This window comes from Elephas maximus, chromosome 15 (assembly GCF_024166365.1).
Source record: "Elephas maximus indicus isolate mEleMax1 chromosome 15, mEleMax1 primary haplotype, whole genome shotgun sequence".
Lineage (NCBI taxonomy): Eukaryota > Metazoa > Chordata > Mammalia > Proboscidea > Elephantidae > Elephas > Elephas maximus.
In genome coordinates, this window is record NC_064833.1 from 74,280,155 (window position 1) to 74,295,903 (window position 15,749).

At 38.3% G+C, this 15,749-nt stretch overlaps 1 protein-coding gene across 4 annotated transcripts in view; it reads right to left on the bottom strand.

Annotated features, from left to right (window-relative positions):
* The window catches only part of PREX2 (phosphatidylinositol-3,4,5-trisphosphate dependent Rac exchange factor 2), a 377,098-nt gene that overhangs the window by 246,417 nt on the left and 114,932 nt on the right, over positions 1–15,749 (bottom strand). For all 4 annotated transcript variants that reach the window (XR_007513231.1, XM_049853516.1, XM_049853518.1 and 1 more), the window contains exons 7-8: positions 7,391–7,524; positions 3,374–3,477 (exon numbers count right to left, since the gene is read on the bottom strand). Coding sequence is in view for 3 of the 4 variants with exons in the window: in XM_049853516.1 (XP_049709473.1) it covers positions 3,374–3,477; positions 7,391–7,524 (238 nt within the window). In the remaining variant the exon portion in view is untranslated. The remainder of the gene's footprint in view (positions 1–3,373; positions 3,478–7,390; positions 7,525–15,749) is intronic.

A 15,749-nucleotide genomic window follows, 5' to 3' on the forward strand; every position in this document is an offset into this window, starting at 1 on the left:
TAACTTATCAAGTGTAGGAGGACTTGGTATACCAGCACTGACCAGCTTTGCTGAGGTCTATCAGCAACAGAGGGCCAGTCATGAGTATAGAAAAAAAAAAAAAAAAAAACTCGAGCTCATCCACAAGAAATGAAGAGTCCATGATGGACATGACCAAAGCAGGACAGACAGAGAAAGTTAGTACAGTCCCCAGACTGCCTCTTAGGAAAAACAAACACCAAAATAAATCTCTGCATACTCATGCCTTCTTCCTTCACTGCTGTCCAAAAGTGGTCCCTACAGATTTAAAACCTGGAAGCAGCCTCTGCTCTCCTGACTATTTCTCAAGGCATGTACATAGAAACCTAGCAGATTTAGTTCTAGGCCCAGCTCTCCACTAAACAGCTGAATAAACTTGGACAAGTGACTTCTTAAATTTGGCCTCTTTTCCATCATCTGAAATTTTAATGGGTTAATTAGTTGATCTTCAAGGTCTCATCCGTCTTCCACAATTCTATTTTTGGAATTTCCAAATCTTGGCAGAGGATGTACACTTCCCTCAGAGACCTAATGGACACACCCATGAGAAAACTCAATTTTCTCTGCAGGAAGCTAGGGGAAAGTATCCAATGACAGCCTCGAAGCCTGGAAGTTCTCTGAGTGACTTCGTAACAACAAATGGTTGCCAAATTCCTACAAAGTGGTACTTATACATGTTTGAAAGAAAAGAAAAAAGAGGAAGCCCTGATTGAGTAAGACTAAGTCCAATGAATTTCTTCACATTTCTGTGAAGTTGAGCCTTGAAAGTTTGTGCCAAGAGCCTCCATCAGTCAACTAATTTATGACAACTGAATGTCCTTGAATAGCATGTCTTCCTCACTACCTAATGTCTGCTAGGGTCATAGGCCTTGTCGTCCACAACATCCCTACACTCCCAGGTACCGCAATCTCAAATGCTTGAATCTCACCAGCACCAATGGAATTTTTTCATGGACTGAATCCAAGGGCCACTTGCATAAAAGCTCCACTAAAGCCGCCTCTCATAGGGTTTCAGAGTCTAGCACATTACAGACACACTGAGGACCTCCCTTTACACCACAGTCTCCAAAGGCCCTGGGCTCTTACATGTCTTTATCTTGTGATCCAGTTTCACAAAGGCACAGTAATCATAGTGATCATTATAAAAATTCACTTAGAATACCAGTGCAGACGGTATCACCAGTGACGATCACATCAGCTGGTGGAGAGGAAGGAAGAAGGACACAAAGGTTGAGAGTTCAATGCCACAGGAAGTGATGCCAGGAGTTCTGTTCCAATTGAAAAATATGAAAAGGGAAGAAAATAGAAAGTACGGAAGCAACATAGGAGAGGTAACTTTACTGGGGGAGACAGGGCCAACAGAGAACAGAGTGGAGATTTTGAGTGTGCCTTTCCTTACTGGAAACCCTGGCAGCATAGCGGTTAAGGTCAAAGGCTGGCCATCTGAATCCACCAGGCGCTCCTTGGAAACGCTATGGGTCACTATGCGTTGGAATCAACTCAACAGCAACAGATGTTTTGGTTTTCCTTACTACCAGACTTCCTCCCAATCCCAACCCAAGCATGACATGGGCTTTTGGGTTTTTTTTTTTTTTTTTATTAACCATTCAACTTACTGAGGCAAGGTAGCTCTTAACATTTCAGCCAGCGAATTTATTTCCAAATGTCATTCAATAGTTTTCTTCAAAAGCATTAAAACGAATTACTGCCACCTTATAAAAAGTAATGTGTATATCCCACTATGGAAAGATAATTTACTAGGTTCCACATTTGGCCTGAGAGTGTCTATAACTATATTACAGTATGCAACATAGAAAGGAATGTGAAATTGGGGGATTTCCACCCGTGCCAGCTGTATGACAACTCCACACCCACCTCCCACCTTTAGTCAACGAGGACCCTCTCCACACAATGCTGAGTGTCCAGTCTCAGGCACCATCCAAGCTTTGCTCGTTGCATGTCCTGTCCCCTTACATGCTGCAATCATGTTTCACCATTTTAAGTATTCAACAATTCAGGAGGATACAGAAATGTGTGTAGAGAAACGCCGTACCAGGCAGCATTTGACAATGTGTGCCCCTGACAGATGACGAGCATTGTTCTCTCTGGGGCCCAAGAATGACAACTGATGTATGTGGCAGGGAACAGCCAATACTCTGGGCCACAATCCCACGTTTATATTGAATATCTTAAGGACATTTCTCTATATGAAAAGTAAAGGTCATTTAGCAACAATTAATACAGTTTATTTCAGATCTTATCTTTTTCTCCTAAAAATTTATCTTTGAAATTATTGTCACTGGGAAAACATGATGAAAGCATTCATTACATAAAAAGCTATTTTTCCAAATGGAAAATAAAATTTTATTTTAACTTCATTTTATTTAATGCTGTAACAAATCATGATTTGCCAGTAAGTTTTACTAGGATAAGCGCTTAAAATTACACAAACCGCCTCCATCCACAGGTTTCCTCAACAAGCAAATTGAGGACCTATTTATATTGACAACAGCCGTGTTGTTGTAGCTGCTGCTGAATTGGACCCTGACTCACAGCGGCCCCACGTACCACAGAGCAGAACTGCTCCATGGGGTTTTCTTAGCTGCAATCTTTACAGAAGCAGATCACCAGGACTTTACTCCGCACAGCTGCTGGGTGGGTTTGAACCACCAAACTTTTAGGTAGCAGCTGATAGCAAACTGTTTAAAAAAAAAAAAACCCAAACCCAGTGCCATCGAGTCAATTCCGACTCATAGCGACCCTACAGGACAAAGTAGAACCCTCCCACAGAGTTTCCAAGGAGCGCCTGGCAGATTCGAACTGCCGACCCTTTGGTTAGCAGCTGTAGCACTTAATCACTACGCCACCAGGGTTTCCAGAAAACTGCTTATGCCACTCGAATCCTAAAATGAACCTAGAGTATGCTATAGTCTATGGTGAATACATTACAGGAACAAAATATTTTTTAAAAAAAACAGGTATATTTATAAAACACAGTGTAACTCAAAGAAAATCTATTCATTCATTAAATATTTTCTGCACATACGCTCTCTATACCACACACTGTGAATGTCCCACAATTAAAACATAATGAACATTTTCTGATAAGATACTAAGTAGCTATTTCTTTGTATCTCTGTGTTGAATGCAAGTGTATGTCAGCCAAATTTAATTTTCCATTTTTACAATGGTTCCTCACTGCCTTATCTTGTCTTTCTGCTCCCTCTACCCAACTGCTCTACCTAACAAAGTCTTTCTAAGCTCACGTGCAGTACAGATAAATTATTCAAGTGAGAAACCTGTCTCGTGAGGGATTCGCTGCAGGCAATCCATTTTAAATCTACTAATCACTCACCTGTGCCATCATCCACATTCTCAACTTCCATCACTTCTGTATTGATCCGGCCACGAAAAAGGTACCGATGTCCATCTGTAGCTGCCTTGCTATTCTTCAACCGTCTTACAGTGGAATGAAATCACAGAGACTTTGTTACTATATTTAATGCAAAGCCATGTTAAAACAGTATATTTTAAGCAATTCTTTAAAAAAAAAAAAAAAAGACACCAATTCAAGTACCAATATCAAATGTTAAGCTATTGTTTTTTGTTCTGTTACGATTTTTCCTTATGTCCGCCCATTCATGACAGCACCGGCTGCTTTACAAGATGTGACTTACATGCTAATTTTTTAAACAAACTGCAGCTTTGGACTAAGAACAATATACAAGTGGGAAGGGGCCTATGTACTTTTTTGTTCAATACAGGACATCAAAGGTGCCCAAACTCTTGAAAGGCGCTACAAGTTGGTTCTTTAAAATTTCATGTGTGTTTCTTTTATCTTTGTTGCATTTCATGTCTCATTTTTCAGCTAGCTGGTAATTCACATTTTTTTCAAGTCCTGGTAAAGACTGAGTTAGTATTTGTGACCCCTCTTTAAAGAAATGGACTGTGCTGGACATTCTTCAGCTGAGTATTAGCCAGCTATAAGAATATTTTTCCTATATTGTTGTTATTGCATGATAACAATATGTTTCTGAATAAATCTGTTTTACATTTATAATCCTTCATAAATAACTTATTTACTTTTATAAGCACCCAAAACATTTCAAATTTTATATAGAAAGTCTAGTTCCAGCCTTTAATTTTTAAAAAGTAGGTAACAAAGAAATCCAGGTTTACTGACTAACATTTGTAATAATATATTGGTTATTTATGTTTGTATGTAAATCAATGTCCCTAGTTGGCACAAACAGTTGGTGCTTGAGTATTAACCTAGAGGTTGGCGGTTCAAACTCACCCAGCAGTGCTGAGAAAGAAAGGCCTGGTGATCTGCTTCCGTAAAGATTACAGCCAAGAAAACCCTATGGAGCAATTCTACAATACATGGGGTCACCATGAGTCAGAACTGACTCAACGGCAACAAGTTGGGTTTTGGTTGGTATTAAATCACCGCACGTTCATGGGAGGTTGTTTTAATCAATATTTCTTCTAAAAATTAAAGATTCTAAGAAATGATTGCAGGATATTAAAAGATACCTGGTTACTCAAGGTTTCACTGGACCTGAGCTATTCAATTTGACTAACTGACAAAAGCCTGGCTAATTTAATATACTAAAATAATTAATTTACTGTGCTATAGATGCAACTAGGAGTCCTGGTGGCAGAGTGGTTAAAGGGCTTGGCTGCTGAACTAAAGTTTAGTGGTTTGAACCCATCAGCTACCTCCCGGGAGAAAGATGTGGCAGTCTGTTTCCATAAAGATCTACAGCCTCGGAATCCCTATGGGTCAGTTCTACTGTCTTATTTGGTTGCTATGAGTTGGAATCAACTCAATGGCAATAAGTTTGGTTAGGTTTTTTTTTTTTTTTTCCTGTAGATATAACTAGCAACAGTTAAGATGTAAATGCAGACTAACTGTAATGTCCCATCTCTTCCCCTGCTTTGCAGTTAGACACTAGCCCTGGGGTGGAAGTTCTTCACTACACTGTCTCGAGCCTGATTACCTTCTTGGAAAATACTGCATATTCCTTAAACCATCATCAAAATTAAGTCTTTCATTGCTACTAAAAAATGATATCATTACTTATACATTGACTTAAGTGTATTTTGCAAAATCTTGGACTTGAGGGCAGGCGTGTGTGGGGGGAGTATGTATGTAGGTATGAATTAATTAAGAAATTAATGAATAAATAAATAAAAATGGAAGACATCGACTGCAATGAAAAAATATCCCATTCTCAAATGGATGTCTTTAATAATTGCACCAAAACACCTTAAATCACATTAAGTTTTTTAATGAATTGCAAAATTAACAGCCTCTCCTATCTTCCCAAACCTTGTTTCTATTAATCTCAATCTTGCTACCAAATGCAAAGAACTGAGGAGAGCATAGTAAAAGAAATGAACAAGTTTGTTTTCCCATGTAGTAAAAAGGAATTCTAAAAAGAAAGAAACTCATTAAAATAGAGACAACGGCAATTTAATTATGCTTTGGCTCTCATCCTAACCTGCCATCTTCCATGAAGGTACATTGTCCAGTTCTATGTTTTCTCAGTTCCTGCCACTGCATTTTCAAATTAATATCTCTTACTAAAAAAACCAAACCAGTTAATAAATGTTTCTTCTAAAAAGCTGAGTCATCTCTGACCCATAGCAACCCTATAGGACAGAGCAGAACTGCCTGTAGGGTTTCCAAGGAGCAGGTGGTGGATTTGAACTGCCAGCCTTTTAGTTAGCAGCCCAGCTCTTAACCACCAAGCCACCAAGGTTCCAATATCTCTTACTAGAGAATTCTAATTCCATGACCCATAAACAGAATTACTCCATAACACAGCTGCCACCCCTTTGCTAACTTGCTCTGGACATCCTGCTAACTGACTCAGGAAAACCCATTTCAGGAGATAACATGATGCTCACTTAATCTTGCCTTGTAAATTAGCTGGTCTGTGTCTTTCATTCTCACTCTACCAGAAAATGTTTGATCACAGTTTTCTAATTTCTGAACTTCAAAAAGGCAGGATAATTTCTGAACTTCAAATAGGCAGGATACATGTCTATAATTCTGGGCTACAGATAGAAGTTTAAGAACAACCTTCATAGAATTGGTATGGAAAGCTATAGGATTGGCTAAAATTACCAAGGGAGAATACATGAATATAAAAGAAAAAAGGAAGTTAAAGGCAGAGCCCCACGGGAGTCCAAATATCAAGCCAAGAGAGCATGGTGTTACAAAAGTAAAGAGAAGAAAGCGTTTTGAGAAAGAAGAATTGCTCAACTACGCTTCACGCCACTAAGAAAACAACTAAGGCCCTATGGAGCAGAAAAGTGACCGCTGCATTGGGAAACCACTGGCCTCCTAAGCCTAGTGGCATGGGGTGGACTCACTCTATTTTGTTAAGTAGGGAATGACAAGTGAGGGAGTAGAAAAGGCAATGATAGAAAATGCTTTCAAGAAGGTTGGCTATGAAGGAGAACACAGAGATGGGCAGAAGTTGATATAAGACTAAGGATATAAAATAAAATAGGAGATATTAGAGAATGTTTGGAGCCAAAAAACAGATAGGGTCAACAGTCAAGAACAGTTTAATCGGGAATAGGAGAGAAGGAGAGCTAGTAGTACAGGGTGATGTTCAGAGTGGAATGCTTAAAACAATTTTATGACAACGTAAAGGCATATCCACAGGAAAGGTGGCTCAGGTGAGATGGTGAACAGTGTCATTTCAGGTGAGAGAATGGGCTACAAATACAGGATAGAGCATCCACGTGAGTTCTGAATACACCAAAAATGATGACAAGAGCAAGGTGGAAGGAAAGTGAGCCAAGGGCTAAAGCAATCAATGAATTCACATGTGGCAGGGAGAGATTAAGCATTGTGTAAAAGGGAGTAAACGGGGAAGGGTAGTAGACAAGAAAAACTAACAACATGCGCTTTCCAATGTGCTGAAGTGTTGAAAGGAGCCCTGATAGTACAGTGGTTAAGAGCTCAGCTGCTAACCAGATGGTCGGCAGTTCGAATCCACCAGCTGATCCTTGAAAACTCTATGGGCCAGTTCTACTCTGTCCTGTAGGTCACTATAATGGTTTGGAAGCAGCATTAGCAAACAAGAAAGACACCTGCTCTCCTACAGAGCCTAAGGTGTGTGGAGCAGGAACAAAACAGCACTTCTAAAAGAGGGTTCCTGGGAGGTGGAGTCACCAGATGATGACATGCTACAGTTATGTTTCCAAGCAGGTGAACAGAACAACCAGAGGATAGTTGAGACTATGGGACAGTTTGCTGAAGAGACCATGAGTTTCCAGAAGCATAGAGAAAAAAGTCGAAGCTAAAATATGGATAAACAATTTCTGAAGTGATATCTATTTATCACCTTACCTGTGTTTTCTTTTGCAATACACCAAAAGATTATCGAAAAGAAAGAACACCCGTTCTTGAATATTTCCAGAAGAAATTTTCAATAAGACTCCACACATTAGCATTTCAGTACAGGTGTCAGTAATGTTGGACCCCTATGTCAGGAAAAATGGAAATAATAATGTCTCATTACTTAATAGAAACTTTTATGTGTGATGTTTTTCTTCACAAAGGTATACTTGTTTTATTTTAAGAAGCAATATATGCACAGGATAAAAGTTTAAGCAACACAAAAACTTAGAAGCTGAATACAGGTCTACTCCATCCAGTCTACTCCTGGTCAGTCTCAGCAAATACAACTACTGTTAAGACATTCTACTGTCTCATTTCTGGTATTTTATATACATATGTATACACAAGCATATATAATACTGTTACCCATGCTCTCTAAAAATGAAATAATTTCAAACTAATTCATAACTTTAATGACCATAATATTCCTTTCCTCTTCCTCTTTCCCAGTAAGAGAAAATAATTCAGTGGACAAATAGCAAAGAATATGAAATTGTCTAAATTTTTGTTGCTGTTGTTAGGTGCTGTCCAGTTGCTTCCAACTCACAGCAACCCTATGTACAAAAGAATGAAACACTTCCTGGTCCTCCGCCATCCTCACAATCTTTGCTAGGTTTGAGCCCATTGTTGGAGCCACTGTGTCAATCCATCATGTTGAGGGCCTTCCTCTTTTCCACTGACCCTTGAGATTTTACCAAGCACCATATCCTCCACAGGCTGGTCCCTCCTAATAACATGTCCAAAGTATGTGAGACAAAGTCTCACCATCCTCACTTCTAAAGAGCATTCTAGCTGTACTTCCTCAAAGATATTCTTCTGGAAGTTCATGGTATATTAAATATTCAATGACCAACACCATAATTCAAAGGTATCAATTCTTCTTTGGTTTTCCTTATTCACTGTCCAGATTTCCCATGCATAGGAGGTGATTGAAATCATCATGGTTTGGGTGAGGCGCACCATACCATAGTCCTCAAAGTGACATCTTTCCTTTTTAACACTTTAAGAAGATCTTTTGCAGCAGATTTACCCAATACAATATGTCCTTCGATTTCTTGACTGCTGCTTCCATGGGCATTGAGTGTGGATCCATGTAAAATGAAACCCTTGACAACGTCAATATTTTCTCCATTTATTATGATGTTGCATTTTGATCTAGTTGTGAGAATTTGTTTGCTTTTCGTTGTGTAACTCATACTGAAGGTATAATCTTTGATCTTCATCAGTAAGTGCTTCAAATTTTCTTTGCTTTTAGCAAGCAAGGACAGGCGTCTGCATATTGCAGGTTGTAAATGAGTCCCCCTTGAATCCTGATGCCCCATTCCTCTTCATATAGTCTAGCTTCTTGGATTATTTGCTCAGTATACAAGCTGAACAAGCATAGTGAAAGGATACAACCCTGGGGCACACCTTTCCTGATTTTAAGTCACGCAGTATCCTCTTGTTCTGTTTGAAAGACTGCCTCTTCGTCTACGTAAAGGGTTCTACATGAGCACAATGAAGTGTTCTGGAATTCCCATTCTTCACAATGTTATCCATAATTTGTTATGAGCCATAATTTGTATAATCAATAAAACACAGGTAAACCTCTTTCTGGTATTCTCTGCTTTTAGCCAAGACCCATCTGACATCAGCAATGATATCCCTCATTCCAAGTCCTCTTCTGAATCCAGCGTGAATTTCTGGCAGTCGCCTGTTGATATACTGCTGCAAATGTTTTTGAATTATCTTCAGCAAAATTTTACTTGTGTGTGATATTAATGACATAGTTCAATAATTTCTGCATTCCATTGGATCATCTTTTCTTTGGAATGGGCACATATGTGGATCTCTTCCAGTCAGTTGACAAGGTAGCTGTCTTCCAAATTTCTCAGCATAGGCAAGTCAGCACTTCCAGCGTTGTATCCATTTGTTGAAACATCTGAATTGGTATTCTATCAACTCCTGGAGCCTTCTTTTCCTCAATGTCTTCAGTGCAGTTTGGACTTTTTCCTTCAATACCATCAGTTCCTGATCATATGCTACCTCCTGAAATGGCTGAACATCAACCAATCCTTTTGGTACAGTAACTCTGTAGAGTCCTTCCGTCTTCTTTTGATGCTTCCTGCGCTGTTCAGTATTTTGTCTGAAGAATCCTTCATTATGGCAATTCAAGGCTTGAATTTTTTCTTCAGTTCTTTCAGTTGAAAAATGCTGAGCACGGTCTTCCCTTTTGGTTTTCTAACCCCAGGTCTTTGCACATTTCATTATAATACTTTGAAATCTTCCGTTCTGCTCTTTTACTTTATCATTTCTTCTTTTCGCTTTAGCTACTCTACCTATAAGAGCAAGTTTCAGAGTGTCTTCTGACATCCAATTTGGTCTTTTCTTTCTCTCCTCTCTTTTTAATGACCTTTTGCTTTCTTCATGTATGAGGTCCTTGTCATTCTACAACTCACCTGGTTTTTGGTCACTAGTATTCAATGCATTAAATCTAATCTCAAAATAGTCTAAATTTAGGTGGGATACTCAAGGTCATACTTTGGCTCTCATGGACTTGTTCTAGTTTTCTACAGCTTCCAATTGAACTTACATATGAGCAACTGATGGTCTGTTCTGGCTGATGATATTGAGCTTCCCATCATCTCCTTCCACAAATGCAGTCTACCTGATTGCTGTGTATTCCATTTGGTGAGGTCCACACGTAGAAAAAAAAAATTTTTCCCCCCACATGTATAAAAATATATAGTCACCATTAATGTTGTTGAAAAAAGGTATTGGCAGTGAAGAAGTCGTTGGTCTTGCAAAATTCTATCATCTGATCTCTGACAACATTTCTATCACCCAGGCCATATTTTCCGACCCTCAGTCTTTCTTCTTTGTTTCCAACTTTCACGTTCCAATCACCAGTAATTATCAATGCATCTTGATTGCATGTTTGATCCATTTCTGACTGCAAAGTTTGTAAAAAATCTTCAATTTTTTATCTTTGGCAGTAGTGGTTGATACATAAATGTGAATAACAGTTGTATTAACTGCTCTTCCTTTCTAGGCATATGGATATTTTCCTATCACTTACAGCATTGTACTTCAGGATATATCTTAAAATGTTCTTTTTGACAATGAATGCAATGCCATTCCTCTTTAATTTGTCATTCCCAGTATAGTAGACCACAGAATTATCCAATTCAAAATGGCCAGTATCAGTCCATTTCAGCTCACTAATGCCTAGGTTATCTATCTTCAAGGGTTCCGTTTCTTTTTTGATAACTTTGAATTTTCCTAGATTCATACTCTGTACATCCCAATTTATATATCCACCCCTAGGAAGGAGAGGAAGAGAAGAAGAAATTAAAGTAAAAATATATAGTTTAAAGGGAACAACCTTCCATACTACCTTTCACCCTATTTGTTAAAAGTTGACTTAAGTGCACTCATTCATTAAATAAACATTTATTGAGTCCCCATTAAGGTCACACGATGAGTGTCAAAACTGATTCTTAACACAATCGCTAACCATTAGAGGTTGAGAGAGCCACAAGATGGAAAAAGCCTGGGCCTCTGAATCATCACACAGAGGAAAGCTTTCCACTGACCAGACCAACGCACTGGACTGTTACTTGAGCTGCACACAATTAAACTATTTATTTATTTTCTATTTGGAGTCATTTTATTGACCCTTTGCTACATTTTGTTGTTTTAGTAAATGCATATGTAACAAAACATTTGCCATTTCCAAGATTATAAACATTGTAGTCTATTTGTTACTCCAACCTAAACTTTCATAACTAATGCACTGATTTGGGCAAGAATGGAAGTTTTTTAGTAGAGGTCTCTAAGTGTGCTCTGCAAGAGAACTTCATTTTTAAATATGTCTTCTGTCTTTAAATTTGAGGGTGGATTTGATTATGGCTTAACTTGATTTTTTTTTGTTTTTATTATTTTTGATATTTAAAATTCAAAACCTTTTAAATTTCACATTTCAGCAACAACCAGTGATACAGTTTTCTGATGAATTATAAAATTTTTAATTAAAAATGACAACTCTTATACCCACAATAAGAAACTTTCAAAATGGAACGTTAACTAAGAAAGTGTGGTTATGTTAATTTGAGTACATATATTACAAACACATTTTAAATTTCAGAAATTTTTTCCTTTTTTTCTTTCCACTCATCCTAAGGGTGAATATAGAAATGAAGAGCTGATAAAAATTTACACAGTTTCATATATGTTGTCATGTGTTCATTAAGCATAGCTTCTAGAATTCACGGTTATGCTGCAAAGTGTATTACAAAATATACACATAGCCTCTCTCAACATATATTTTACTGAGTCTGACTAGGAAATTTCTATCACTGAAGCACTCTTGGAGTCATGATACACTTCCCACTTCATAACTCCCCCACCACCAAGTAGACATTTAATAAATGTTTGCTTTTAAATAATGGTGTAGCATATTTCCCCCCTTGTTTATAAGATCTACCATTCACAAAAAAATCTACCATTCTCTGAAGTTAAAAAAAAAAAAAATCTCACTATGGCTTCATTTTTTAAATTACGAAGTTGATAATATTTTGTAAAGCATGTACAGTTTCTGAAACTTACTTGCAAGTGTCAGAATAGTGTCCACAGTTAGGGATTAGAAAAGCCAAGCTCCGAAATTCACAGAAGAAATTGAAATAAGGAATGGCTACAAGCATCAAAATACTAGGCAAGGGTCAGACCACTAAAGTCTATAAAATTGAGACTGTCAGACAAGTGAGCTAGAAAACCAAAAACACAGACGCAATAAAACAATTCAGGGACATCATCAGAAGACAGCAAACCCTCCAGAACCACAGTTCTCAAATCTCAAGGCGCAGACAACACACCAGATAGGCTTGCTGAAATTTCCAGGTTCCCAGGCACTAGGCTCAGAGATTGAAACTGAGTAAATCTGGGGTAGGGCCCGGACCATTCCAGGTGATTCTAATGCATGTAGTACTCAGTCCACACTTAAAGCAGCACTGCTTTGGGGGCTTTGAGTGCCCAAGCCTAGGTGTTCAGGTGCACAGGTGCACACTGCTGACCTGAAGACACAGGTGAGCAAAGGGCTCTGTCTGAGGTATCCCAGCTGCATGCCAGTGCCCAGGATAGAAGGGGTATTTATCACAAGTTACACTGCCAAGCTTACGTCTACAGTAAATTTCATCATTGCTGAATACTCATCTGAGTCTGCATAATGTTACTTAACCTACTAAGTATTTCATCTTTACTTTCAAAATAGATGCTAACTTTTAAATCTAGGTATCTATTCTTTGCCATACTCACATTTAGTCATACCCACTGCCGTCGAGACAATTCTGACTCACAGCAACCCTATAGGACAGAGTAGAACTGCCCCATAGTTTCCAAGGAGCACCTGGCAGATTGGAATTGCCGGCCTCTTGGTTAGCGGCCATAGCATTTAACCACTATGCCAGCAGGGTTTCCCATTTAGTCATAGTGAGTAATAAATACTTTGATGTAAGAATAAAACCAAACCCGTTACCATCGAGTGAATTCCAACTCAGAGCAACCTTACAGGACAGAGTAGAACTGCCCCATAGGGTTTCCATGGAGCGGCTGGTGGATTCAAATTGCCAGCCTTTTGGTAAGCAGCCATACTTCTTAAACACTGCACCACCAGAGGTCTTATTTTGATCCAGATGAATACTAAAATCAGGTTTTTAACATTTCTACAACACACCAGGCAATATGCTACACATTTTCTCCTGGTATAAATCTCTAGTAAGTTGGCTTCTCTATCCCAAAGCTTTATAAATATACAGATGTTTATTTAATTAAGTTAGCTTTGTAGACTGTTTCACGGACCACTGTATACATGTCAGAGCCAGGAGATCACTGTGCTGTGAAAAAACTGTGACTACGAGAAAATACTGTCCATGAAAATAAGCTACGTTGTTAACAGAGTCTGTAGTGATATGTTGCAGGCATAAATACCACTTGATAGGTAAGAACGCTTTGCATATATCATTAACTATGAACAGTCCAAAGCCATTAAATAGAATGTAAGACGTACATGCATATATTCATATTACAGATACTTTCTAATTCTGCTTTTATCATATGATTCAGAGTTCTATTCCTTTTGAGATTCCTGAGAAAACAGCCAAAATAATATACTTTTTATCATCCACATGACTTCTTTTTTGAAATGTACATTTCCCTCTAAGAAGCTACATTTATCATGTAAAATCAGAGGCTCCTTGGGATGAATTACATACATAGAATTAAAGTTATATAGTAAAACGCTGGCTAGGAAGCTAGACGTATAGTTTTAATCCCAGCTGTTTTTACTAGTTTGGGAAAGAAAAGTTACTAACAGTTCAAGGTAAGACATAATCATAAAGAAAAAGCTGTGGGCAGCTGTGGGAGGTGTACTCATCCAGGTCCCTCTCATTCCAAAAGCATTTCCTAAATGGTGGAAATTCCTCCTCTAAGACCACCTCCTCAGTGTTAACGGTAAAATGCTGTCCAACCAGGACAGATACTAGTAGAAGAAATGGATATGTAAACACAGAATTAGATGCAATGTGATCATGGCAAAAATAGGACGTTAATGAAGTAAGAATTAGCATGAGTTAGCAGTAATGGTGGATGTATCAGGGATGGCTCTCTGTGTGTTTCACATGTAATTTCTTGTTAGTTGCCATCAAGTCCACACCAACTCACTGCAACCTCACGTATAGAAGGGAACATTGCCATTTTCATGGTTGTTGGTGTATGTGTGATTACAATTAATTACATAGTTCATTCCATTGCTGTGGTTTCAGGTTTTAATCATTCTCCAGTAATTTTCTTTGTCAATTTTTTAAAGTACACAATTTAAACAACCCCTTCAGATGTTGGAGATGGAACAAACTGATGATTTTCAGACCAGGACCCAGAGGACAGGACATTTCAGCCATACGTCTTACCAACGGGGGCGTGACCATCTCTTCTTGCTTGTGTGTACTTCATGATAGAAGGCCCAGCAAGACAACGGTAACAATTCAGAACGCAATTTGTTAAGATGTGTAAGAATTTTAGAATCTATAATAACATGAAGTATATAATTGGCTGCCCAGTTACATGGTCAGTATATGTGATAAACCCTTCTAAATTTCCAAGTGCCTTTACAGAACTGAATGTGAGAAAAAAATTTTTTTTTTTTTTTTTTTTTGTGGAAGCATGGTTAATTTCATAAGCAGACACTTCTCAGGTGCCTATGTATATTTTCAGAAAATGTCAATAACCAGAAAAGACACTCAGAAGGTTGTGTATTTATTTTACAGCATTTTTTCTAATTTCTAATGTTACTTCAAACATGACCATCGTGATTTCTGAAGAAATGTAATAACAGAACAAATCTCATCCTCACCACTGAACTCAATGAAAACAATATTGCTTGGCCATTTCTGGATTGGTTGAAAAGGTAAATCTTTTTGATGTTAGCAAGTTCTCTTAATATAAGTTACATGAGGGTTCATTACTGTTTCTTTGCAGTTCAGTGGCAAAAATCTTTGGGATATGAAAATATTCACTAATAACTGACTACTTACAAAATTAGAGGTCCCTGGGTGATGCGAGGGTTGCTATGAGTCAGAATCGACTCAACAGCAGTGGTTTTCTTTTTTTTTGCAGGGGCGGGGGGCAGTGCAAATGGTTTGCACTTGGTTAATAATCAAAAGGATGGTGGTTTGAATACACTCAACAGGACTGCAAAGAAGACCTGGCGACCTACTTCCATGAGATTACAGCCACTGAAAACCCTACGAAGCACACTTCTACTCTGAAGCACATGGGATCACCATAACTGGAATCCACTCAATGGCAACAGTGTATAAAATTAGACTCCACTAATCACAACCCAGAAACTCTGGTGGTGTAGTTAAGTGCTACGGCTGCTAACCAAAACGTCAGCAGTTCAAATCCACCAGGTACTCCTTGGAAACTCTATTGGGCGGTTCTGCTCTGTCCTATAGAGTCGCTATGAATTGGAATCAACTCAAAGGCAATGGCTTTTTTTTTTTTTTTTTAATTACAACTCACTGCTTAACACTACAGTCTGCCCTGCTCATCTTGTCAAATAAATGTCGGGTGTCAATATCGGAAACATGCAAACTGCAGAGAAACCAGAGTCTTGGAAAAGATGAAAAGATGACACAAGGCCTTGTAACTTCTACACTCATCTACAAGGCCACTGACAGACAAAGATCTAACATAACTAGACCCATTCACCACTGAAAGAAAGAAAATTAACAGGAATGGCAACTAGATGGCTGTTTCATCAGAGAATAGTTTC